Here is a 27561-nt window from a genome sequence, read left to right on the forward strand (position 1 = left end):
GATTCGTACAATAGGATCTGTGCGTCTATGGCCAGCTTTACACTTTCAGCACTCTCAAACCAGCCCCAGATTTAGACAGTCACACTATAGTTTTTCCAAAAAGAGTTGCTGGTGAGACTGGGTGAAAGTAGTTCAGGAAACAGGAGCACACTGGTGACAAGGGTTTGTATCTATCAATCTGTCACAATGGAGACATTTCCGCATGTTGTAAAGAGAAAGAGAACCATTTCTAATCTCTGATTAGTATATTTACTTAATGAACCCAGTTGTTAAGGAACCATAATTACATTTTTCGCTTCTCTTGGGCTGCCTAGTGAATTAACATTTCGGTATAGGAGACATTTGAAGCTATACACTTATATGGTATTGTACAGCAATAAACCTACCCATAGTTGGGTATTATGGGTTGAATTATATTTCTCTCAGTACATGCTGCTAGCTACCAACTGCCATTGCTCACTCTTCACCCTCCCTCAATGTTTTCTCTTTCTTTAAACCAATTGCTGAGTGTGTTCCTGAAGAAGGGTCTGTGAAACAATCGCTGAGGCAGGCATTGATCCATCTTCTTCTGTTAATGCTTAACGAACCCTGAATATTTCCAACGTATATAATGCATAATTTATTTTAACTCTAATCTGTACTCTTCCATACTGATGCTGTAGTTAAACTATTTTTGTCTGTCATTATAACTGTACCATGACTTACTTTGCCTTTTCTCTTTTACATTAAAGGGGAACTAAAGTCTAAAATATAATAATGCTAGAAATGCTGTATCATGTATACTAAATATAAACATAAACTTACTGCACCACAAGCCTAAAACAAATGATTTATGCTTTCAAAGTTGGCTGCAGGGGGCTGTTATCTTGTAACTCTGTTAAAAATATTTGCAAGACCAAGACTGTGCACATGCTCAGTGTGGTCTGGACTTCAGTTAGGAGGGTAAGCTTAGGGATCATCATAAATTATCGAAACAGCACAAGTTAAATAATATCTGCCATAGAAGCAGATACAGCAAGACTGATTAATAATCATAATATGCAGACAGCACAGGGCCTCCGGATACTAATCTCTACACAGTTGCCGAATGCTCTACAGGGAAACAAACAAAGCTGCTCGAGTTCTGGAGAGTAGGGGGGGGGCTCCCCCTGTCATTTGAAAGTATTGTTTCCCTGCAGAGCAGTTAGGGACCGTCTGAAGTTTCCTATCTGCAGCTGTCAGAGCAAGTTAAAATAAGGGGGAATTTCACTGCATACAGTAAGGTTTCTTATAAAAATGGTACACATTTTTTAATTAATATATATTGGAGATAGATTTATTTTTCATTAAATAACGTAAAAATGGAATTTATTTTTTTGCCTTTACATTCCTTTTAAAGGGAGTCCATGCAAAGCGTGTTTGTTCTGCCTCCCTTTCTAAGCAGTGGAAGTGTGATCTCTTTAATGATTTATGAACATTAACAATTTCCTTCTATTGATACATGATTGTTTTATTTGATGACCCATGGGCATGTCGAGAATTCTGGAGCTATAAGAAATGCTTCAGTGGTAGGAACTGTTAAGGATTTGTTAGGGGGGTTTATTGGTAGAGAAGTTGGGGTTTCCTATGCATGAGAAGTCAGTTAAGGTGGCCATAGACACACAGATCCGATCGTACGAATTGAGGATTCGTACGATTTTCGGATCGTGTGTGGCGTGTCCCGACTTCTTTCGTCCGGCGGAGATCGGTCGTTTGGTCGATCGGTCAGGTTTGATTTTGACCCGACCGATCCCGCCGGAACCCAGGGCACATCGAACAATCAGATTACACCAGATATAGCCATGTTTGTTAATGGCATATCGGGGAAAGATCCGCTCGTTTGGCGATGTTGCCAAACGAGCAGATCTTTGCATCTATGGCCACCTTTAAATATATAATTTTATAATTTTGAATTGTTAAGTTACAATTTTAATACCCTTAAACTAGAGAGAGAACCTACAAGGTTGATTTACAAACACAGCCACAAGGAACTTGCTCCTAAACGAAATATTTGCTCCAAGTGCAATTATACCCGCCGAGTTAGTCCTGATGAATCACACGCAGATGTGCCTATTAACACATATGGGCTCCCTAAAGCTACTCCTGCCCTGAACATGGCAGTTATTCCAGGGTTTCTACTGAGCGCTGCACCAAAAGGAGCAACAGACTTGCACCTAAAAAATCTTTCACAGACGGCAAGTGCTGGAAATGAAGCAATCTCCACCAGTTTATCAAAAATATTTTGACGCATCAGGCACAATTGTGTCAGATGTAACTTTCATCATGGCTGCCGTTGTGCTGGAATTTGTAGTTGTGCTTTATTTGCGCTCCTTTGCCAGAGTGTTTCTGAGCATCTGCTTGCTCGAGGGCAAATATAATGTAGGACTCCCTCGGTTTTATAGAGGCATATACTGTAACAATAAATGGGGCCTAAAGGGTCCAAACATGATCATAATCATAGTATCATTAGATATTTAGATTTAGAGGTACAGGTATAGGATCTGTTATCTGGAAACCCGTTTTCCAAAAATCTCCGAATTACATCTCCCATAGACTCCATTATAATCAAATAATTTCGATTTTAAAAAATGAAGCAAATGCTTCGAGCATCGTTCAATTCGAAGGATTTAATCGTTCGATCGAACGATTCGAAGGATTTTAATCCATCAATCAAAGGATTTTCCTTCGATCAAAAAAAGCTTAGAAAGCTTATGGGGACCTTCTCCATAGGCTAACATTGGTGCTCGGTAGGTTTTAGGTTGCGAAGTAGGTGGTCAAAGTTTTTTTTAAAGAGACAGTACTTCGACCATCGAATGGTCGAATAGTCGAACGATTTTTAGTTCGAATCGTTCGATTCGAAGTCGTAGTCGAAGGTCGAAGTAGCCAATTTGATGGTTGAAGTAGCCAAAAAAAATACTTCAAAATTCGAAGTATTTATCATTCTAATCCTTCACTCGAGCTTAGTAAATGTGCCCCTCAATCTTTCAAAGTCCCCAATAAGAGTAGAACTACCAGTGGTGCTGCAGGTGTAAGTGCCTTTGGACCCTGAAATATTGGCATTGTTTTGAAATGAAGGCCCAAATAATGTAATGTTCTTTGGTTCTGTTCCTCTTCTGGTTACTGACTTCCCCCCATATCTATGGAATTGGCTCAAAAATTAATTGATACAAGGACATAGCTGAACATGATTCCTTATACATAGTGAATTTGAAAGCCATCCACCTATTTAAAACCTTCAGTCTATCTCCTAGGCTGCTGTATATTATTCATTTTATGAATGCACTTCATGTTGTGGGCATTTATGTGAATGTATACATGCTGTCCCTATCACTGGTAGATTTATAGTTATTGGTTTGTATAACTACAGATTTGAATATAAACAATCCCTTAGAGGGTGTTTTAATATCTCTGTATCATACATTAAACCATTCTCTGGAGCTTTCGACACAGTTGTTCTGTAGCACGTGGGTGGGATTTTAAAGTGTCTATAACACAATATTATATTGCTGTTTTCTCCAATCTCTGGTAACCGTTGGTGCTGATGATTATTCGCCATATGAAGGATTATGAGAGATAAGCTACAAGATCAGCAGGTGAGATCATGTGGTATTATTTTTTTTTAATTTGTATTCTCAAGATTAGTTCTTACCAGAGATCTTTAAAGAGGCACAATTATGGTTTGAGCCATCAAGTCACTGACTGACACAATCTAGTGTTTCTAAGCCTGTTATCCACAATAACTCCTAAATCCTTCTCTTTTAAGGTGGCCTCATTGCAATGACATTATAGTGTACTACTGACATTCATCTTGTTTTTGCCCACATTTATTTATTGCGGATAAATCTCACTTGCCAGTTTGCTACCATGTTCTCCTATGTATTCAAATCACTGCAAAGTACAAACATTGTGCATGTAACTGATTTTTTTTGCACAATTTAGTGTCATCAGCAAACACAGACAATACTTACTGCCTCAAGATAATTTATTAATGAATAAAAATGTAATTAGCAAACACTGTATTTATAACCACACTTGTAATCTATCTTCTAACCAGTTTTATATCCAAATAGGAGCAGGACCTCTACCCAGGTCAAAGATGTTATTGGTGGGCCCTCACTGCCCCAAGAATTTAGTGAAAGTACAGGTATGGTACCCGTTATCCAGAAACCCATTATCCAGAAAGCTCTGAATTATGGAAAGACTCCATTTTATCCTAATAATCCAATTTTCCAACAATCGTTTTTCTCTGTAATAATAAACCAGTTCCTTATACTTGATCCCAACTAAAATATAATTAATCCTTATTGGAAGCAAAACCAGCCTATTGGGTTTATTTAATGTTTATATAATTTTCTAGCAGATTTAAGGTATGAAGATCCAAATTACAGAAACATCCGTTATCAGGAAAATCCCTGGTCTGAAGCATTCTGGATAACAGGTCCCATTCCTGTACTACGATCTGGCAAGGGAACTTCAATATAAGGCAGACAATAAAGAAATGGTACGTGCTTACTGAAGTACACCTAGGTATGCCATCCTGGACTGAGGTGATAAATGTCAAAATGGGGCCACACAAGAATAAATGGAAATACATGAGAAATTGTAGGTCCAGGGCTAATGTCCCCTTTTCACATTTGCCCTCTCAGGTCATTATTTCATCATTTAAGCATTCACCTTCTGTGCAGTAGTCGTAAATTTGCCCAGGTGCAGTAACCCATAGCAAACAATCAGCATGTAGCATTTAATTAAAAAAAAAAACAACTTATTGTTGCTATGGGTTACTGCACCTGGGCAAACTGAGGGGCAAATTCACCAAGGCGCAAGCGCCGAACGCTAGCGTTAATTCACTAGCGTTTGGCATTTTCGCTACTGCGCAAATTCACTAACGAACGCTGGCGTAGTTTCGCTAGTGTTACTTCGCAACCTTACGCCAGGCGAATCTTCGCTAGCGACGAAACTACGCAAATTCACTAACTTGCGCAGTGTAGTGAACGCTTCCTTTTACGCTAGACTTCCTTCGCCACCTCAGACCTGGCGAAGCGCAATAGAGTAAATAGGGATTGTTTAAAAAAAAATCAAAATTTTTTCTAAGTCCCAAAAAACGCTGGCGTGTTTTCTACATGATGGCTGATAGGCTGAAAAAGATCGAAATTTTTTTGGGGCTCCCCTTCCTCCCCCCTACATTTCCTGACTCATGGCAACTTACCTAGACAGTGGGCACATGTGTAGGGCAAAATAAAAATTTTATTTCCAGATTTGAAGGTTTTCTAGGCATTTGTAGTGCAGATACGTGTTCCTCCATTGAAATTTGAATTTCGCGCCGTATGCAAATTAGCCTTCGCTAGCGCAACTTCGCTTTATATAGCGAAACAACGCTAGCGCAACTCCGCAACCTTACGCTACCCCTGTGCGCAACTTCGGATTTTAGTGAATTTGCGAACCGCTGGCTAAACTACGCCTGGCGAAGTGCGGCGAAGTTGTGCCTGGCGCAACTTCGCATCTTAGTGAATTTGCCCCTTTAGTGTCTTGTATTACATATGGGAGATTGTATTTTAAAACACAGTGTCTAGGATATTTCTCTGTGAAAAGAGGGATAAAGCTTGGAAGTCGGGCTGTTTTATATTCTGTTCAGGGGCTTTTCTTGTGATGAACAAGATTATCTATAATCAGAGCGACTGGGTACAGCTAAGTGGTGTCATGTTTTCTCCATGCACTAGTGGAAACTGACTTATGATTCTGCTCTGAAGACTCTTACACTAACCAAATGTTCCGTGCACCTTTGAAAACATCATTATGAGGCCAAACACAATCCATAGATTCTATTTTAGGTTTGTTCTTGGCTCACTGAAAAATTCCACCTGCGATACCCATTAACAGAATTCTTATAGATATTGGCCACTATTTATGTTTGCTCAGTAGGGGATTTATGGTAATCCAGTGGCTGGAAATTAATACAGAATATGATCCTTTTCTTTCATTCATGTCTCTTTGCACACTACAGCTTTAAAGGAGAAAGAACGAAGAAAGGTTAGTTTATATATTCATTTAACATATTAGCATAGGTTACTCAGCTCAGGGAGCCTTCTTTATCAAAACATCTGCTTTGATTGCTCTGATGAGCTAACTCATCCATAGAATCTAATAACAGTTCTCTCTAGTGGTTTTATTCACTTAATAGATGGCAGAATGCTTGCAGTAACTTTTGGGTAAATCATCATTAAAAGACTAATTTGCACATTATTGAGTGATAAGTTATGTGCAGTTTGACCTAACTTGCCCTCTGCCAACTCATACTCAACCTAACTAAGCGGGTAGTTGTTCCTTATATATCTACCCAACACCATCTGTGATGTTATCGGAGGGGTGTTGCGGGCAGGTATGGGTATATAAATGAGCAATAGCAGCTGGGCAAAAGACAATTAGGTGCACACTCACATCACAGGTGGTCAGTAGTGATATGCAGGTCAGGAAAAACTCAACCCGCATCCGTCCCCACACACAAAACTTTAACCTGCATCTGTCCTCAACCTGCATCCGACCCTAACCTGCAAAGTGTTCCATTGGAGGACCCACGCCCAACATAATCTTTGGGAACAGTGGAGTAGTGTCCTTTCCCAGTCTGACCCACACCCAATGCTAACCAGCAATGGTTGGCCAAGTTTCAACCCTAAACCCACCCAAGCAGTGCTCAACCCGCGGGTCACCATGGGTTTCAGGTCAACCCACACATCGCTAGTGAGCAGGACCATTGGGAAATTACGGTCCACACACAACCCTCTAAAAAAGTGGTTGGGTGGCCCAAACTTGCCTGACTTGTGGGTTCCATGGATTTTAGACTAGCCCAACTATTAGGAAGATTATGGTGGGTGTAGCTTTGAAGATAGCATTTTAAAAAAATATGTTATGTGCTTGAGAAACACTAGCTATTGGGGATGGGGGACCATGCTCTTTCTGCTAAGGGTAAGGGCTCTAGTGTTGTCCCACTGGCTTTACTTTCCCTTGAATTTTGAAGGATTAAGCCAGATCTGAATATCAAAAAACCATTGTGATTTGGCAGAACCTTAAACTGGATTTATTCCTTTCCCTAAAGCCAAGTTATAGAGACCTGTGGCACCCAGTCCATTTTAGCCATCACTTTGCTCATAGAAAGAAATATGGCAGGTAAAACACCCTCCCTTATCTACGAGATTGTTGGCGCCTTAATCCAATCATAGCTCAGGAACGCATGAATCACCATTCCCAAGCCAAGTCCCTTTAATGAAATAATAAAGTGCTGTATTCCATTGCTCAGGCAGTTTATATCATTTATATGCTTTACGGATTAACCATCGATTCATCTCAATTTATATTACGAAGAAAACAAAATAAAAATTCTGATGGTTTTCAGATAAATAGTAATAGCTGCAATTCTCACAGAAATAACCATAACAGTAAATGTATGGACGCAGTTAGGCCACAGTTTGTATCGCCATTGGGACACACAATTTTATGATCATTATAGATGACATTTTATTGTACAGCTGTCTTTATTTTGATGCATGCGTGTAATGCATTGGATATATTATGCACACTATATTTATTCACAGATCTGCTCGAGACTCCTAGGGAGATGTGTCCTGGGTTCGCATGATTCATGTGGAAGGCAGTAAAGGCAAGACTTATGAGTGGAATGCATAAGCATATCTGTTCAAAGCTTGTCTATTAAAGGGAAAACAGCATACGACTAGTTTTATTTGTGTTTGCAATCCCTGCTTAGCATCAGCTTAAAAATATGGAATGGTTATCCACTTAAAGAGGTAGTTCACCTTTAAATTAAATTTAGAATGATGTAGACATTGCTATTCTGAAACAATTTGCATTTTTTTAAATATTTTTTAAGCTTTTTGGTTTTGCAGCTCTCTAGTTGGTTGCTAGGGTCTAATTGACCCTAGCAACCAGGCAGGACTTGGAATGAGATTTGAAAATATAAATAGAGGGCCTGCATAGGAAAATAAGTAATAAATACTATCAATAACAAAAATAATTTAGGCTCACAGAGCAAGTTTTTTGGCTGCTGGAGTCAATGACCCCTGTTTGAAATATGAAGAGTCAGAAGAAGAAGAAGAAGAAGAAGGCAAATAATTGAAAAACTATAAAAAATAAATAATGAAGACCAATTGAAAAGTTGTCTATTCTATAAACAACTATGGGGCAGATTTATTAAGGGTTGAACTGAAAATTCAAATTCAAAATTTTTTTATGGTCAAAGTTGCTAGGAATAGGGAATTCTATAATATACTTATTTACTAATATATACTTTTATTGTATTATGTTCTAGGATTTTACTGAACACATCCCAGCCTGAACACTGAAATCACAAACCAGAGATCTATTTCGAAAAGATCAACTACCAAATGGACTGTGGATGTAAACTGAGCATTATAAAAATGAATGTGTTACTTTTTGGGATGTCATTTTTCATCATAGGGCTTGGTGGAAAATGACCCCTTTTTATAATAAATGGTCTGTTATTCCCTAAAGCAAGAATGGGCAACAGTAGGCTATACAGTACATTATGCCGACAGATATAGAGCTGCAATAGGCTCAACTACAGCACCATTTAAAAAAAAAAATCTGCTGCATCTGATAATGAATTTAATATCACATGGGGTAAATAATTCTGGTGGCTAAAGAAGTTCTTTGCTGTTGATGTGAATAGCAGTCATGGCCGACCAAGTATCTATATAAATGAGGGATGTACCGAATCCACTATTTTGGATTCGGCCGAATCCCTGAATCCATCGTAAAAGATTCAGCAGAATACCGAACCAAATCCTAATTTGCATATGCATATTAAGGGAGGGAAGATGAAAACATTTTTTACTTCCTTGTTTTGTGACCATTGCCCTCCCTGCCCCTAATTTGCATATGCAAATTAGGATTCGGATTTGGTTCGGCCGGGCAGAAGGATTTGGCCGAATCCGAATCCTGCTGAAAAAGGCCGAATCCTGAACCGAATCCTGGATTCAGTGCATCCCTAATATAAATTACTGAAAGCTCAATGAGATATGAATTAACTAAAATTGTTAGAAGCAGGTATTAGTATATTTGATTAGTCTTTATTGCCCATTGAAACTCACCTGACCAAGGGCAGCAACCTGCTTTAAGACACTCCACATTTTGGTCCAATAGGTAAATGTGTTGGACTCTGTAAACTGTGTTTGTTGTAGAAGCCTGAACTTTTTACACTTACTTCTTGACACTCAAGAGTCATTATAAGAGGAGTGGGACAAATTCTAGTCTATCAGAGCATGGAGAGACAGATACGACTTTATAATGAACTTCCCCCTCCAATGCACTGCCTGAGCACTCAGTAAATGAAGAGGAAATGCTGAATAAAGCCATTCCCTCTACATTGGGAGGAAATATAGTGTGAAAGAGTTCATGTGCCATGTATACCGTTTCATTTAAAAGAAAAATGAAATGGATAGAATGTTTAGGTTGAATGCACCACCTGATGGTGCAATGCTGGATATAGTGAAGGTGTGTATTTCTCTGTAATGATGAATCATTTCATTGCTGATGCTGCAATGGCGTATTATATTCCTGGGATCTAGGATGGGCCCATATTACTTTGTAGAAAATTTGGCATTCTGAAGCAGACTTTGCCCCATTGACAGTGTCTTTATCTGTCACAGATGAAGCAAGCAAAACAACCTTTCATTGTATCCAGAGCAAACTTGTACATGCATAGGATCTATTATCCAGAAACCCAGGGGCGTTTCTGGCTATAATGCCGCCTGAGGCGGCCTTCTTTCGCCGCCCCCACCCCTCCCCACGGCACTAACCTTTATAGCACCGGAGAGGGCAGGGGCGGTCCGCGACGCTTAGTGCAGAGAGCGCAATAGCGCTCTCTGCACTAGAAGAGCCGAATTTCCGGTTTGAAAACCGGAAATTCGGCTCTTAGTTACCAGGAGCGGCATTTTTGCCGCCCCTGGCAACCAGGGGGGCGCTGCCGCCTGAGGCGAGTGTCTCAACTCGCCTCATTGGTGGAGCGCCCCTGCAGAAACCTGTGATTTTACGGATCTTTCTGTAATTTCGATTTCCATACCTGAAAGGGGTTGTTCACCGTTAAATATGTAAAATGTGAGTGATATTCTGAGACAATTTGCAATTGGTTTTCATTTTTTATTATTTGTGGTTTTTGAGTTATTTGGCTTTTTATTCAGCAGCTCGCCAGTTTTTAATTTCAGTGATCTGGTTGCTAGGGTTCAAATTACCCTAGCAACCATTCATTAATTCGAATAAGACAATGGGATATGGACAGTAGGGCCTGCTTAGAAATTTGTGTAATAAGTAGTAGCAATAACAGTAAATCTTACGGAGATTTTTTCTTTTAGATGGCGGTCAGTGACCCCCCCCCCCTCCATTTGAAAGCTGGACAGATCCAGAATAAGAAGGCAAATAATTAAAAAAAACTATAACAATGAAAAAAAATGAAGGCCAATTGAAAAGTTGCTTGGAACCATTCTATAAAATGCTAAAAGTTAACATAATGGTGAACCTCTCCTTTAAGTCTGCTAAAAAATCATTTAAACAGTAAATAAATGCAATAGGATTGTTTTGCCACCAATATGGATTCATGTTTTTGGGATCAGTACAAAGTACTGTTTTATTATTACAGAGAAAAAGTTGATCATTTTTAAAAAAAATAAAATTATTTGCTTAAAATGTAATTCACAATGTAATCCACAGCTTTCTCTGGTTAACAGGTTTCCGGATAATGGATGCTATAACTGTACAATCAAGAGTAAAATAAAATATTTTTTTCTGTTTATTAAAGTGAATCTACAACGCCTGAATCTACTCTAAGCATATTTGCAATGTACATTCATTGGGGCTAATTTTCAAACACTGGGCAGATTTGCACCTGGGCAGTAACCCATAGCAACCAATCAGTTATTAGTTTTTTTCTGCCAGCTGCAGGTTGAACAGTGAATGCAATCACCTGGTTGCCATGGGTTACTGCCCAGGTGCAAATTTGCCCAGTGTTTAAAAATATGCCCACTCTCTATTATTGGTTTTTGAGATATTTGCATTTTTGGACTGCCGATACCAGTCTTTAGACTCAACTGAGAGTCAGCAACCCTAGGGTTAACCTAACACAGAAAGTAATTAGAAAGCATACATATAGTTAGGGTCACGCACACCAACCTTCAAAGAGAGCTGTTGAGCTGAAAGCTTATATAAGCAGTCTAAAGCCGCTAATAACGCAGAAACCACTAAAAAAAACAGAAAATCAATAGAAATTGCGAAAGTCATTAGAGGACCACTCTAAATACATCAATGTTTATTTTTTGGAATAAAGATCTCCTTTAAGGGTCAAACATAATCATAATACACAATGTCAGACTGGGCCTCAGAGAGTGCACCCAAATAACTTGACATTCAGAGCTCATTCCTATAGCAATCCAATTAGAGTGCTAAACGTTATAGATCTGTTATAACAGGAGACTTCGTGTTTTGCAAAAGTTTAAAAAGTAAATTATATTTACAATTCCTTAGCTCAAGTAACTACCATGTATACTTTGCGTGCACTTTTGTCAAATTTCTCTTTATCTAAGAGTATCAATTTTTTAGCTTTTTGGTTTAGGCAACTGTTAGACTAGATGGAATGTAACGTGAATGCTCCTCATGCTTTGCTTGGCTTATTCATGACAGTGATACCTGGAGCCAAGTGTGTCTCCTGCTCTTTTTCCGGAGGGCGAGATTAGTGTCGTTTTAGTTTTAGAGCTCGCCAACAAAAATGTCTATTTCCTTACAAAAAAGGGAACCCACCTAGTTTAGAAAGCTACACCAAGTCAGAAGTGTTGACACAGCAACTATAGATTTCAGAGGGATCAGATTTTGCCCTATGCGCAGGAAAAGGTGTGTAGGCAGTTTGGGCGCCAGGGTTTGTCTATTTGGTTTGTTAATAGTTACTGCTTTACTCACAGGTTATCCAGTAAAACAGTTATAGACTGACTCAACTGGAATCTACCCACAAACGGCCCTTCTTAATTGGCTCAGTTTTAATTGGCTCAGTTGAATTTTTCTGTACCATTTCAAGTAACACCTGCATAGTAATATAGTTACTGAGGTTGAAAAAGTACATTTGGACCCTAGCAACCAGATTCCTAAAATTGCAAACTGGAGAGCTGCTGAATAAAAGCCTAAAGAACTCAAAAACCACAAATTGCAAAACGAATTGCAAATTGTCTCAGAATATCCCTCTCTACATCATACTAAAAGTAAATTTAAAGGTGAACAAACCCTTTAAAGGGGGCATATCCCCAACTTAAAGGGGACCCAAAAAAAATATTCAAAATCCTATTTTATCACATTAGTCAAACAAAATGAACTTTAATTACACTATATAAGTTATTTGAATTTTGTTTCCTTCACTCTGGGAATTCATAATTATAGCAAGCAGGCAGGAGCCATTTTGTGGACACTGTTATTAAGGCAAGCCTTGCATCATCTCAGAATCTTGTTTGTGCACCAGAATGGGGGACCTGATGTCCATCCCCATGCCCTGGTTACACAATTAAATGGTAAAGAGAACGGGGGTATGTGCGGAGAGCAGAGACATCTAGGAAATGCTGGATGGAAAGTGAAAGTAATTGCTTGCCCCGCTTCTATGCCTAAGGCATAGAGGAGGGGCAGACAATATTTAATTGACAGCTGAGATTTTTTAACTAGTTTACAACAGCTATGAATGCTTTAATAAAAAACAGAAATTGTATTTCATATTTAATTTAAAAAGGACTTTTATTATACAGATTTTTGTGTCTGGGTGACAGGTCCACTTTAATGGAACATTGCTCTTCTTCTTTTCTTCAATATTTTTTGATTTACAAAAAAATTGCTAGATCTCACTAGGCACCATTTACGACAGCAAGGGAAACTGAGCTTGGCTGCAGTCAATTGCAAGTGGTCATTCACCTTCAAGGTAACTTGGGGAGGCACATTTATCAAAGGTCGAATTTCGAATTCATGTTAGTTTTGTTTTAACGCTATTAAATTTGAAAACACTCGAAATTTGATTGGGGGGTTATTTAATAAAAAAAAACAATATCTAAAACTGGCACGAATTTTACAGATTTGAAAACTCGAATCAAATTAGACTAAACTCGATTCCAGTTTTTTCTACTGCAAAAAACTTTAATATCAGGAAGGCTAGTAACATGTCCTAATTGGTCCCTGGACCTCTCCAATTGACTTAAACATGAACTCAGCAGGTTTTAGATGGCGAATAGTCAAATTCTAATTTCTAAAGGGACAGTGTTTGATAAATCTCGAAATTCTAATTCACAATTCGAATTTGAGAGTTTTGACCATAACAAAAAAAAATCGAAAATTAACTTAATTGCCTTCTTCTTCTTCTGACTTTCTCCAGCTTTCAAATGGGGCTCACTGACCCCATTTAAACAAGAAATGCTCTGAAGTGCTACACATTTATTGTTACTGCTACTTTTTATTACTCATCTTTATATTCAGGCTCTCTCCTATTCGTATTCCAGTTTATCATTTAAATCAATGCATGGTTGCTAGGATTATGTGTATCCTAGCAACCAGATTGCTGAAATTGCAAACTGGAGAGCTGCTGAATAAAAATCAAAAAAACTAAAAAGCCACAAATAACGAAAAATGAAAACCAATTGAAAATTGTCTCAGAATATCCCTCTCTACATCATACTAAAAGTTAATTTAAAGGTGAACAACCCCTTTAAAGGTATTTGTGTTAAAATGTACTCCTTCGATTTCTGTAGCAGCACCGCTGCCTCCTGTCCTGAATTTCAGGCATTTGCATCTAGTGACACAGGACTACCCTACACCATAGACCGCTGGATTAGTTAGTAGCTCCAGGTTCCTACAGAAGCCTGCTTTAATCATGGCAGTTCAATGGGCGGCAAAAGAATACACTGCACACATCACTCTAAACACCGGAAATGACACCAACCAGTCTTTTCAGCACAGTTGCGTCTTATATGTATTTCAACATTAGAAAGAAAAGATAATAATGTTGCCATACCCAAACAAACATGTAAATATTATGAATGCCATTTGCTCTTTCTGATATTAATTTCTGAGTGAAGTAGCAGGTTCCTTTACACAGTTTAGACTATATTTAAGCCCCACGGGGTAGGGTCCTCCATCCTTTTGTCTCCTTGACACTGAGCACTTAATCTGTATTGTAATTATATTTTATATTTATGTGAATTGTATTTCTAAAGATGCACTTATTGTTACGTATTAAAGTGGACCTGTCATCCAGACACAAAAATCTGTATAATAAAAGTCCTTTTCAAATTAAACATGAAATCCAATTTATATTTTTTATTAAAGCATTCATAGCTGTTGTAAGACCATTTAAAAATCTCAGCTGTCAATCAAATATTGTCTGCCCCTCCTCTATGCCAGTGACATAGAGGCGGGGTAGACAATTACTTTCACTTTCCATTCAGCACTTCCTAGATGTCACTGCTCTCCCCACATTCCCCCATTCTCTTCACCTTTTAATTGTGTAACCAGGGCATGGGAATGGACACCAGATTACACATTCTGGTGCAGAAACAAGATTCTGAGATGATGCAAGGCTTGTCTTAATAACAGTGTCCACAAAATGGCTCCTGCCTGCTTGTTATAATTATGAATTCCCAGATTGAAGGAAAACAAGATACAAATATTTTATATAGTGTAATTAAAGTTCATTTTGCTAGACTAATGTGATAAAATAGGATTCTGAATAATTTTTTTGGGTGACGGGTCCCCTTTAATGCAGTGACCCCTTGTTTGTTACTACTAATTTATTATTTTGCTGTACAGTGCTTTGCCCTCAAGGAGCGCTATACAAATAAAAATATACATACATACATTAGAGTCCTGCAGTGGGTCAGGTACCCACGGGTTACCCGCAAATACCTGCGGAACCCTGCGGTTGCAGATAGAAGTTTCGGGAGCGGGTATAGACACGGGTTGGCGGTACTCCGGCTTTGCGGGTCGTGGGGTCTTCTCAATAGCGAGTTTTACTCTTTTTTTTTCTGATCACGCTTACTTCCAATAATGTCACTTCCAGTTTACAACGACAGCACTTCCTGTTTTACTTTATTTTTTCTGATCACGCCAACTTCTAATGACATCACTTCCGGTTTACAATGACAGCACTTCCTGTTTCTTGATGGTCAGCGGGTCGGGGATCGGTTTGCGGATAAGGTACTTGCGGGTCCAAGCGGGTAAATATGCGGGTTGTGGGTCCGGGTTCGGGTTTAACAAATTGGTTCCACGCAGGACTCTAACATACATTCACAGTTTGCAAGTCCAAATTGGGATTAATGATAGACCCTGGCATTTCAAGTACACAAAGACCCAAATAACCCCCCACTTTATAGCGACTGCCCTTCACAGCTGACAGTCTCTCTAGCATTTGCCAGAGATTGCCAATCCAGGCATAGTTAATGCCCTTATTCACCAAATGAAATCGGAGTCATTGATCTGGACCAAGAAGAAGCGTAGATTTCCCAATGTTTATTCAAAAGCTCTTCCTTAAACAATCAATATGTGTTATTGAAGAAGGGAGAAAGGCTGGCTTCAAATGGATATGGAGAAATTGTGAGTGACAGATCTGATTCTCAAGAGGTTCTTCAGCAAGTGCAAAGTTCACTGAACATGTATTGGTGAGAGGCATGTAATCTCCTGAGGTTGTCTGAATCCTTAATATCTCACAAGCCTTGAGTTTAGTTACTCTCAAGCCATTAAGTCCAGTTTGTACCGTTCAACAAATTGTAGTTGAAGTGTCAACATTGGTTATTCCAAGGGAACAGTTACCTAGTAACCTTGTTCTAAGTAGCAAGTAAGAGGGAGATGGATTAGATGACTTTGCAGTCAACAATCTGATTTAATGACCAAAGTCCCATTTAAACTGTCTAGTGTGGGCACATTATGGTGAATTTGAAATAGACACTATGGGGCCCCACCTGGATACAGAACAGTGATCTTGAACCTGTGATACCTAGTTGTTGCTAAGGTACAACGACCAACATGCCAATGAATTTTAAAGCCACACATTGAGATCTACAGAGCTGTCTCTGGACCCGATGGCCTAGATTTTGACTTGGTTGGAATCAAGTGATATTGCCAACTTGCTGTGCTTTTCCTACAGTTACTGCTCTTTGGGGCTCTATTTCCTATGTATTTCATGCACTAATTCAGATACATTTCTCCTTCTAACTAATGGAAATGATTTGCCTGTGTATGTGCATACCTTTATGTATTCTAGAAGAGAAATCCCCCATTTCCCTTTAAAGGAGAACTAACCCCTAACAATGAATATGGTTAAAAATGCCATATTTTATATACTGAACTTACTGCACCAGGCTAAAGTTTCAGCTTGTCAATAGCAGCAATGATCCAGGACTTCAAACTTGTCACAGGGGGTCACCATCTTGGAAAGTGTCTGTGACACTCACATGCTCAGTGGGCTCTGAGCAGCTGTTGAGATACTAAACTTAGGGGTCATCGCAAATTATCAAGCAGAAAATGAGGCCTGTAATATGAGCTGATGCTACAAGGTTGATGATTAAATTCTGATGCTAATTACACTGGTTTCTGAGCTGCCATGTAGTAATTATTTGTTTTAATTACTAATCAGCCTTATATTGTGAAATTTCTATTCTATACGTACTGTATATTGTGAATGGGTCCCTAAGCTCAGTAAATGACAGCAACACAGAGCATGTGCAGTGAATCAGCAGAAAAGAAAATGGGGAGCTACTGTGGCATTTTTGGAGACACAGATCTTTACTGCTAAAGGACTGTGGTTGCCTTGGGCTCGTATAGTTACTTCTTTAGTTAAGCTTTAGTTCTCCTTTAAGTCTGCACAATTGAGTGTTACTTCGAAACAATGGAATAGCCAATTTATTGTACCGTTACACTAAACATAAACCTTGGAAAATCCCGTCAGTCTGGGATGAGTCACATGAAATGAATGGAGAAATCTTTCCCATTGTGGTAACTGTGTAACAATCAGTGGAATCTTTGCCCTTCTCGCTGGTGCGTTTTTTCCCTTTGACTGATTTGCTTTAGCGATACCTCACTGGTCAGAATCACATTTATTAATATATGAACACATTGCATTGAATAAACAAGAAATATACTTCAATTTCATTTCATCTGCCTCCTAGGTGGCAATGTTTCTTTTCCGTGCCTGCTCAGTAAATATTGCTAAGTGCATTGCGTGGGAATTTTGAGTGGACCGGAAAAAAAAACTCTGAAATGCTTAGTAAATTGTCCTTTCTACTATAAATGAATTGGGTTTGTATCCTTCAGCTCTGTCGGCTCACCGCTGACAGCATCAAATGGCTGGTACATTGCTAACTTGTTCAGCCTCCCTAGTGCAGACACAGAGAGAGGAGAGAATGAAATTAAGAGAGGAAGGAGAGAAAGAGAGAAAGTAAAAAGAAAGAGAATAACAGAGAAGGAAATAAAAGTATAGAAGGAAAGCAAAAAAGGCAGAAGGGAATAGAAAGGGGAAGCATACAAGAGAGGTAATTAAATATGTAGTACAATGTGAGTTGTACAGAAAACAGGAGAAAAAGGGGGTAAGGGAAAGTAACAAGGGGAGAAGCAGGGAAATGGTGTTGGAAATTGGAAAACTGAAGAAAGCAGGGGTAAGAATTAGAGAAGGGAAATGTAGCGAATCAGAAAATGGAAGGGGCATAGTGTGAGAAGGAACAATAAAAACAGGCAGAGGGAGAGTAAAAGAAGAAAGAGTTTGAATTATGAGTAAGATAATAAAGGCAGCAGCCCAGTGGCTTCTGAATGGGGCCAGGAGCATAGGGAGGCACCATTAAGGGGGCAGCCCTTAGGTTCCAAAATAGAAAAAAATCCCATCCCCAGACACTTTCTGCAAATCCAGTGCTGGAGCTGAAGGCAAATGGAGGTGACCCCTGTCTTCACAGTCATCAAATATGTCAGTCACTGGTTTGAAGGTGATGGACTGAGGTCAAGTGCCTAGAGCCCAGGTGCAACTGTTTGTGATCAAAGTATGGAGCAGGAGGTGGTAGGTGTCCCTTGGCACGCCTCTAGCATGCACATCATTCAGAACAAGATAGCCAGAAGCTCTGGGGGCCACCCAAATGCTAGGGAGCCCTGTACTCAGAAGCAGGCCAAGCCGACCAGGCGCCCTAGGCACTATGACATTGTGTGCTCGAGGTGGGTAGCAAGAGAGTGGACAAGAGGTACCTGCCCAGCCCCCCCCCCATCATTGCGCCCTAGGCAGGTGCCTATCCCTAGTGTTCTGGCCCTGCCACTCATGCCTGGTACCCAGGGGAGAATTAATGCACAAGCTTATCTACGTTATAGCCTAGGGTTCCATTGTGATCAGGGGCACGTATAGCTTTTTCAACTAACTATTCTTTTTATTTGCCCTAGGGCTGGTATAAGATAAAAGGCAGGCAAGGTGTGTGCATGCACCTGAGCTCGCTATGCCGGGGGACCTCACTGCCGCACACCCAACCTGACCTGGTGTAGAGAGCACGTGTGACTGTATCTGCATGCCTCGCAAGGAAACGGGCAGTTAGGAAAAAGAAGAGCTACGTATGACATCCCGTCAGCATTTCAGGGAGATTAGTCGCCTGAAGAAGAGGAGATTGTCACTTGGCGACTAATCTCCCCTGAATCTTACAGTGTGCCACCAGCCTTAATGGGCAGCATATAAAAACAAGTGAGAGAAAGTGAGAATTAGGGCAGAGACACACGTGGAGATTCGGGGAGATTTAGTCATCTGGCAAATTGTCTCTTCTTCGGACGACTAATCTCCCCAAACTGCCTTCCACCGGCTAGAATCTAAATCGCCTGCGGGATGGCACTCGGAGCACTTCATTTTCTGAAGTCACCCGAAGTTGCCTCACGAGGAATCTGCCTGTGTGCCCTTACCCTTAGGGTCTGACCGCACGGGCAGATTCGGGGAGATAAGTTGCCAGGCGACAAATCTCTTCTTTGCGGGGACTAATCTCCCCGATCTGCCTTCCGCCAGCTAAAATGAAAATCGCCTGGGGGCAGGTACACAAATCGCTTTGGTTTCCGAAGTCGCCCGTAATTGCCTCACGAGGAAACTTCGGGTGATGCCAGGTGCCATGTGTGCATTGCCGCATGTGATTTTCATTTTAGCCGGCGGAGGACAGGGGGATCTCCTTGAATCAGTTTGTGTGGCCAGACCCTTAGGCTTAGTCCACACTAGGCGATTCGGGGAGATTTAGCGCCCTGGCGACTAATCGCCTCTTCTTTGAGACGACTAATCTCCCCGAACCGCTTCCTCTTCTCCTGCCCCGGCTGTAATGAGAGTCGCCTTCGTTATGACACACGCGGTGCTTCGTTTTCCGAAGTTGCCCAAAGTTTCCTCGTAAGCCAACTTCAGAAAACGAAGTGCCGCCAGTGCCATCCTGCTGACGATTTTTCATTCTTGGTAGGTAGGGGAAGGCAGTTCGGGGAGATTGTTGCCCCAAAGAAGAGGAGATTTGTGGCCAGGCGACTTATCTCCCCGAATCTGCACATGTGCCCTTACCTTTAGATTTTACCAGGGAGGGAAGGCAGTTTGGGGAGATTAGTCGCCTGAAGAAAAGGCGATTTGTCGCTGGGAGACTAAATCTCCCCTAATCTCCACGTGTGTCTCTGCACTTAAAGTTGTCAGGGGGAGTGAGAAGTAGACGAGGGGGAGGTATGAGCAGTTTGGGAGTGGAAGGGAATCAGAGTGAGCTGCTATGAGAGAGATTTAGGAGAGAGACAATGACTGTGAGTAAGGCAGGAGCTGAGAGACTGCGGAGAAGCTGCCTCTATACACATATTACACACACTATATGAATACCACTGAAATCTAGGACGCAACTGGAAAGCCCGAGTCTCCCTGGGCGCTATAAATATGCACGGCTCGCATGCGGCGCTTCTCTATTACTCGGGAGGCTTCACGTCCATTATCCACCCAGAGGAATTTCTCTTTCTTCCAGTCACCTGCAAATAGCGCCTGAGAGGCAGGTACAACGCGCAGCGCGGGGAATAGGCAATGGCTGCAGTCTGCTCGTGTCGCTCTCACTGATGGATACGCTGCATCCTAGAGGCACAATGCCGGGGAAAAGACATCCCTAATTTGTCCTGAGGGAGGTGACCTGTCTCCGAAATCCCCTCCTCTTCTCTGTCTACTCGCAGGCTCCTGTCGGAGGGGGCTTGGACTGTGCTCCTTGGAATGGGAACTGGATCAGCTGCAGCAGGACTCCCAAACACTCCCAAATACTCATTCACCTCTCAGCTCCCAAACACCCCCAAATACTCATCCACCTCTCAGCTCCCAAACACCCCCAAATACTCATCCACCTCTCAGCTCCCAAACACCCCCAAACACTCATCCACTTCTCAGCTCCCAAACACTCATCCACCTCTCAGCTCCCAAAAACCCATCAGTGCTTTGGATCTCTTTGACTCTGCTTCAGCTGAACAATGAGAAACAGCTGCCCCTGCACATTCTACGCTCCAGCCTGCTGGGAACTTTCTCTCCTTGTCATTTAAACTTGCAGCAGCACAGTGACCCTTTCTTCCTGAGACAATACACATGGCTCTTCAAGGAGAAACTTAGCAAAATCACCTCTTCTTGGCTTTTTGGGGTTTTTTTGGGGGGCGGGGGGAAGAAAGAAAACTTTGGTCAACTGCCTGAATTTCTCAGTCCTTTGTTTGATACCTGGGGGAAAGTATCCGGCTTGATTTGTGAAGTTCAGAAGGTGGATCATGTTACCTACAATGTGCGTCCAGATGATGGCTTTCCTACTGCTTGTTCTTACTCAAGAGATGTGCTCAGCAACAGATGGAATCCAGCCTTATATGTGAGTAAATTGCCATGTTCACCGAGAATGCTTATTTATTTATACACATTAGTTCCTATCTCCAGCAGAGCTGACAATCACATGTTCTAAGTACAGGCTCACACATAATTTAGATACCAATTCATCTACTAATATTGCCATTTGGAGTTGTCCAGCCTCCTATCCACCAGTTTTTGATCTGCAACCCTAAGCTTTCAACTTCTGCTGGTAGATGTAGTCTGATAGGAGCTGGAGGGTCAGGTTGCCCCCCCCCCACACACTTTTTAAAAAACTTTTTTTTACGTTTTTAAAGCATGGGAAACAATGTCAATAAAATACCAAGAGTTTCTAAACCCCTGTTTCCTAATCTAGGGTCTTCAGATCTTGCTGGACTTCAGTTGCCAATCACTTATTAGTATGGTAAAAGTATGCTGGGAATTATAGTCCAACAACTGGGGAACCAATGTTTTTGAGGTTCATTTACTAAAATATATTTAATTTTTTAAATAAAAAAAACCATGACCAAACTCCCATACCCAATTTTACCTTATGTATTATTAAAAAAGCTTGATTGAATCGGTTTGTTAAAAACTCGATATAATCGAGCGAAAACCCAAATCATAGGTTCTTTACGGGTTTTTCCCAAAAAGCCAGAAATTTTCGGATTTTTGCCCGAAATGAGTAGATTTTGAGACTAATTCCAGACCACAGAAACATCAAAATAGGATAGGGACCTCTGCCATCGACTTATACACAACATCGGCAGGTCTGAGATGGCATATTTTCGGATCCGGGCTTTTTACAGCATCGGGCTTTAATAAATCTCGAGTTTTATTCCAAAAAACCAGACCGGAGTTTAGTAAATAACCCCCTTAATGTTTGCATCTGCAAAATGTAGCTGCTGAAAAAGATCTCCCCAACAACTCCCCAAAGTGGGGCACAGGAGCTTGCATATACTCCCAGTATTAAAGGGTAATGCTGCTTTTTGTCATCAGTGCCACTGTAATACCTCTTTAAATGGTCTGGTATTTCGTAAATGATTATCTTCGTGCAGTTTCGGAACATGCCTTGCCCTGTAATTGAATAGAAGGAGCTGCTGCAGTGAGAGACCTTGTATGTAGTGAGAGGCAGTGAGACAGCTGCAGAGAAGACTTCACCTAAGGCGCTTTTAGGGAGAGAATTCAGGGTTTCTTCCTTCCAGGAATTCCTAGTTTATGTTCAACACTATATTAGCTGCCTATCAAAGCAACGTCTTCCTTCAAGTGCATTTCATCTGCAGCAAGCGGAACTGAGACACTTGCTTTGCTCCCTTTGAATAGATGAGGTTGTATCTCCTCTTCTTCATATTGAGTTTGGCACATGCTTATTTGGGAGCTGTGTACAAAATGTACAGGTGTAGGTCCCACTATGCAAGTGATGCACATTCTGATTCTGTACAGACAAAACCAATATGCATCTACAGTACGTTTCTAATTATTGTCATGCATTTTTAGAATATAAGCTCTGTTGAGCAGGGTTCTCTGTACACCCCTGTCAATAAATATTTGAATGCCATTTGATGTATACAATCTTCTTTTGGATAGCACTGTAGAATGTGAATAATAATATTAATACTTAAAATACTTAAAAGGTTGTTCACCTTTGTGTTAACTTTTAGTATGATGTAGAAAGTGATATTCTGAGACAATTTGCCATTAGTTTTCATTTTTTATTATTTTTGTTATTTAGCTTTTTATTCAACAGCTCTCCAGTTTGCATCTTCGGCAATCTGGTTGCTAGGGGCCAAAGTATCCTAGCAATCATGCACTGATTTGAATAAATGACTGGAATATGAACAGGAGAGGCCTGAATAGAAAGGAGAGTAATAAAAAGTAGCAATAACAATAAATGTGTAATCTTACAGAACATTTGGTTTTCAGATGGGGTCAGTGACCCCCATTTGAAAGCTGAAAAGTTTCAGAAGAAAAGGGCACATCATTCGAAAACTGTAAAAAAATAAATAAAGACCAATTGAAAAGTTGGCTGTTCTATTACATACTTAAAGGTGAACCACCCCTTTAAATCATGGCAGGGGTATCAGACAAAGACAGAGAACCCAGATTGCCCATAGCGGAATGCAGATTGAACTAATAATCATGAGCAGGAAAAGACGACCATTAGCACTTGATATGATAGTTCTGAAACATATGGGTGCTGTAGGTCACATGCTCCCTGATCTGGTGCAAATGGTAGAATAAGTGGCAAAAATAGGTCTTAGTTCAGCCCCAAAATGTATAAATTAATTTTATATAGGAAGAGATGAAGAGCTGCAAATGCACATATGCAATCCGTTGTTTATATAGTGAATAAAGTACCCCTACTGTAAATTATAAGGATATTATAAATTACTGAGGAGTTTCATGACCAGATAAAAACACGAGGCCGAAGGTCTCCGAGGTAACTTCTAATATCCTCATATTTTGCAACAGGGGTACTTTATTTGTTATAATCCACAAGGTTCAGTGAGTCATGTGACAGAAATGACATCAGAACTCACCGTTTATAACTGATGACATCAGAACTCACCGTTTATAAGGATATCATTTACAAGGTATTCATGGCTTTTGTGTATTATATATCATATATCTCCACTTAAAATGTTCAGTTGACATGATGCTATGTAATCTCACTGTTTCCCATTAAGGCTAAATATTTAAATTCCTTTACACAATGTAAAGTTATTATAGAACAGCCCAGCACTGAGGTTTTAGCACTTTCCGTTCTGCCATGCTGTGGACCAGGAGCAAGTTAATGCTCATATAAAGTTACGGTCCATAAAACTCCTCAGTAGTACTGGGGCTCATTTATCAACACAGGGCAAATTTGCCCATGGGCAGTTATCTATACCAACCAATCGGTGATCAGCTTTTTAAAGCCTGCTGCAAGTAGAACAAACAATGCAGCAATTTGATTGGTTGCCATGGGTAACTGCCTATGGGCAAATTTGCCCAGTGTTGATAAATGACCCCCAGTGAGTCAAAAAGTTTGCTGCCACTGTAGGGTCTGGAACTTCTTTATAGTAGTCATACTATATGTTAGTGCTCCCATTATAAGCTGTAGCACACCTGCCCACAGATATCAATACGGGTATGGGATCCGTTATCCGAAGATCCAAATTATGGAAAGATCTTTTTTAAGGTCCCGAGCATTCTGGATAACAGGTCCTATACCTGTAGTTATGCACAGCTGATGTCATACATTTGCAAGAGGAGTGCCCCCTGCTGTTCTATCTACATGGCCACCCCCCAAAATAGTTAAGTTACTGATGCAGGCAGGAAGATTCTCAACGCTGTATGCTCAGTTCTTTCGAGCTTGCAAGCAAATAAGAGTCAGGAGATGCTTTCTGTAATAGAGATTATATTTGTACATATCATAATGAAAGAAGCACTATGATCTAAAAATCCATTTTTTAAGTATTTAACATGAAATAATGGGGAGATCTAATAGGGTTGTTTGTAGGTTATTTTTAAGGGTGTCGTCTTCATGTCAATAACTGAAAATGATCTAGTATGTTGCAGACTGCAGAAATTAGGAAAGGAGCAGTGAATGGCGAGCCAAATATTTGTATAATGGCTTTGCGGTGCTGGGAAATCTGTTTGCAAATTGGCGGATGAAAAAGTAATTCAGACCAGAAAATGAATCAGTTGACATTGATAGATTACTTAACTGTCAAACTAAATATGTTCCATTTTGCTGTTAAATTTTAGGGACAACATTGCTGTGAGGCTTTATGTTGTGTAATGGAGCACTAAGCCCTGTGTTGCTTTCTGTACACATAGGCCATTGTGTTTAATGATATATACTGTAAATGCCTGTTGTGGCATTCATGAAGGGTACTTTTTCAGGGGTGCAATTACACAGAAAGCAGACCCAACTGCAGGGTAAATTTTAAGTGATTTTAATATATATTGGTATAACAGGTCACCTCTGGTCATTTTGGAGGCCCAACAAAGAATTTGCTAGTTACGCCACTGCTTTTCATGCTCTGGGTTCTGCTTTATGTATGTTCATATAACTATCAAAGAAAGAGGGGAGAAGGGATTTCATGTTTGCTTGTTGGTGGACAGTAATATTTATCTCATGGGAATGCTGTACTGGATAAGTGTGTAAAGTGTTGAACACCTAAAAAGGAGTAAAAGCAATTGTTTAGTATTTCACCTATTTGTAAAGGGACAGTGTAGGCCAAACAACATGACAAAAATCACCAAGCTTCCCTTGAGCTTAAATTTTGTGTGTGTAGTAGACAGCTTCAATTCAATTCTATTTATAAAAATGCATTTACCCATATACAGAACTTTCTAGAACTGGTAAAGTCCCACTGAAACCAATGTTACAGAAAAGAGCAGGTGTAAAAAAAAAAACAGATTATTTGGTGCCTTCTTTATAAATATGACTCTTAGATTCTGTTAAAGGGATACTGTCATGGGAAAAAAAATTTTTTTCAAAATGAATCAGTTAATAGTGCTGCTCCAGCAGAATTCTGCACTGAAATCCATTTCTCAAAAGAGCAAACAGATTTTTTTATATTCAATTTTGAAATCTGACATGGGGCTAGACATTTTGTCAATTTCCCAGCTGCCCCATGTCATGTGACTTGTGCTCTGATAAACTTCAATCACTCTTTACTGCTGTACTGCAAGTTGGAGTGATTATCACCCCCTCCCTTTTCCCCCCAGCAGCCAAACAAAAGAACAATGGGAAGGTAACCAGATAACAGCTCCCTAACACAAGATAACAGCTGCCTGGTAGATCTAAGAACAACACTCAATCGTAAAAACCCATGTCCCACTGAGACTCCTTCAGTTACATTGAGAAGGAGAAACAGCAGCCTGCCAAAAAGCATTACTCTCCTGAAGTGCAGGCACAAGTCACATGACATGGGGCAGCTGGGAAATTGACAAAATGTCTAGCCCCGTGTCAGATTTAAAAATTGAATATAAAAAAATCTGTTTGCTCTTTTGAGAAATGGATTTCAGTGCAGAATTCTGCTGGAGCAGCACTATTAACTGATTCATTTTGAAAAAAAAATTTTTTCCCATGACAGTATCCCTTTAAGTACTTGTTTCTATGGTTCATGCTGTCCTTTTATGACTTAAGTATGGTGGCTATACTACATCATCCTGGGCGCACCATGTTTCTCTTGTAGAACAATTGGTTGTAAAGGTATGGGATTCAATATCCAGAAAGCTCAGATTTACGGAAAGGTTGACTCCCATAAACTCCATTATATTCAAATAATCCAAATTTTTAAAAAAAATATTTCCTTTTTCTCTGTAATAATAAAACAGTACCTTGTATTTGATCCCAACTAATTAATATTTTTTTGGAGGCAAAACCAGCATATTTGATTTATTTAATGTCTAAATGATTTTCTAGTAGGTTTAAGGTATGAAGATCCAAATTACAGAAAGATTCATTACCTGGAAAGCCCAGGTCCCGAGCATTCTGGATAACAGATCCCATACCTGAACAAACTAGAGTTCATGGGATAGAAGTGGATCATTAGGACTAATTGTTTTGAATCACTATACAAGATGTAGAAATAAATTGCCTATCTTTGAGTACATATGAGAGCCCAGCAGCACCTGTGGGTGAGAGAGGCAGGGGGACATAATGTTCTATGTTGAGGTCAGTGATGCCCCATGTTCCAACTAGTGTGCTATGTGGTTTATTACCATTTTGGTGCTTTAGAAAGAGACCTTCCCAACCTTTCAGGCAGGCCATTACAAATTCAGAGATGGGTCATTACAATCGTCAGTGAGCATTGCCTCCCATTGACTTCGGTTTACAGGATTTATCTCCAGCATGTTTCTCATGCAAAGAGGAGTTTCACTACCCATTTCAGGTTTCTTTAAGGGTAAGTCCACACTGGGCATTTTGGGGAGATTTGGTCGTCTGGCAACTAATCACCTGAAACTTCGGGCGACTTTGGAAAACGAATCGCCGCGTGGGATTAGCGCCGGCGTTTTGTCATTTTAGCCGGCGCAGAGTGAGGAAAGGCCTTTGGGGAGATTGGTCGCTGCAAAAGGAGGCGATTAGTCGCCAGGCAACCAAATCTCCCCAAAATCTATAAAGGCTGGAGTGACCGGATGTCTTATATAACAGAACAGAACCCAACTTCCTGCTTTTCAACTCTCTAAAGCTGGCCACAGATGTTGAGATGTTTGAGATCTGATCATCATCGTGAGACCACGATTATCTCGGAACGATCGTACGATCATACGAATTGTCCATGAACTAAAAAGACCAATTTGCCAGGAAAAAAAGGGGAGCTGCCTGCTTGGCCCTGTAAACATAGATAGATTGCACTGGGACCAACAAAGATTTTTTAACCTCGCCAAAAAATCGTAAGATGTTCGATCATTCGAATCCCACTAACCGCATGATAATTTCGAAGGATTGGTCGGACTTCGCTAAAATCGGTTGCTCGGCAAGAGAAATCTTTGCGTCTGTGGGGACTCTAACGCTTAGGGGCCAATTCACTAGGGGCCAATTCACTAGGAATTAAAATCCTTCGACTTCGAATATCGAAGTCGAAGGATTTAGCGCAGATAGTTCGATCTAACGATCGAAGGATAATTCCTCGATCGAACGATAAGATCCTTCGAATCAAACGTTTCGAAGGATTTTAATCCAA

The 27561-nt window shown here is 40.3% G+C and overlaps 1 protein-coding gene across 1 annotated transcript in view; it reads left to right on the forward strand.

Moving 5' to 3' along the window:
- Positions 1 to 20803: 20803 nt before the first annotated feature.
- The window catches only part of megf6.L (multiple EGF-like-domains 6 L homeolog), a 283490-nt gene continuing 276732 nt past the window's right edge, over positions 20804 to 27561 (forward strand). The window contains exon 1 of the mRNA XM_018226155.2: positions 20804 to 20906. Within this exon, the coding sequence (XP_018081644.1) occupies positions 20812 to 20906 (95 nt within the window). The 5' untranslated portion in view covers positions 20804 to 20811. The remainder of the gene's footprint in view (positions 20907 to 27561) is intronic.

Source organism: Xenopus laevis, chromosome 7L (assembly GCF_017654675.1).
Source record: "Xenopus laevis strain J_2021 chromosome 7L, Xenopus_laevis_v10.1, whole genome shotgun sequence".
NCBI lineage: Eukaryota > Metazoa > Chordata > Amphibia > Anura > Pipidae > Xenopus > Xenopus laevis.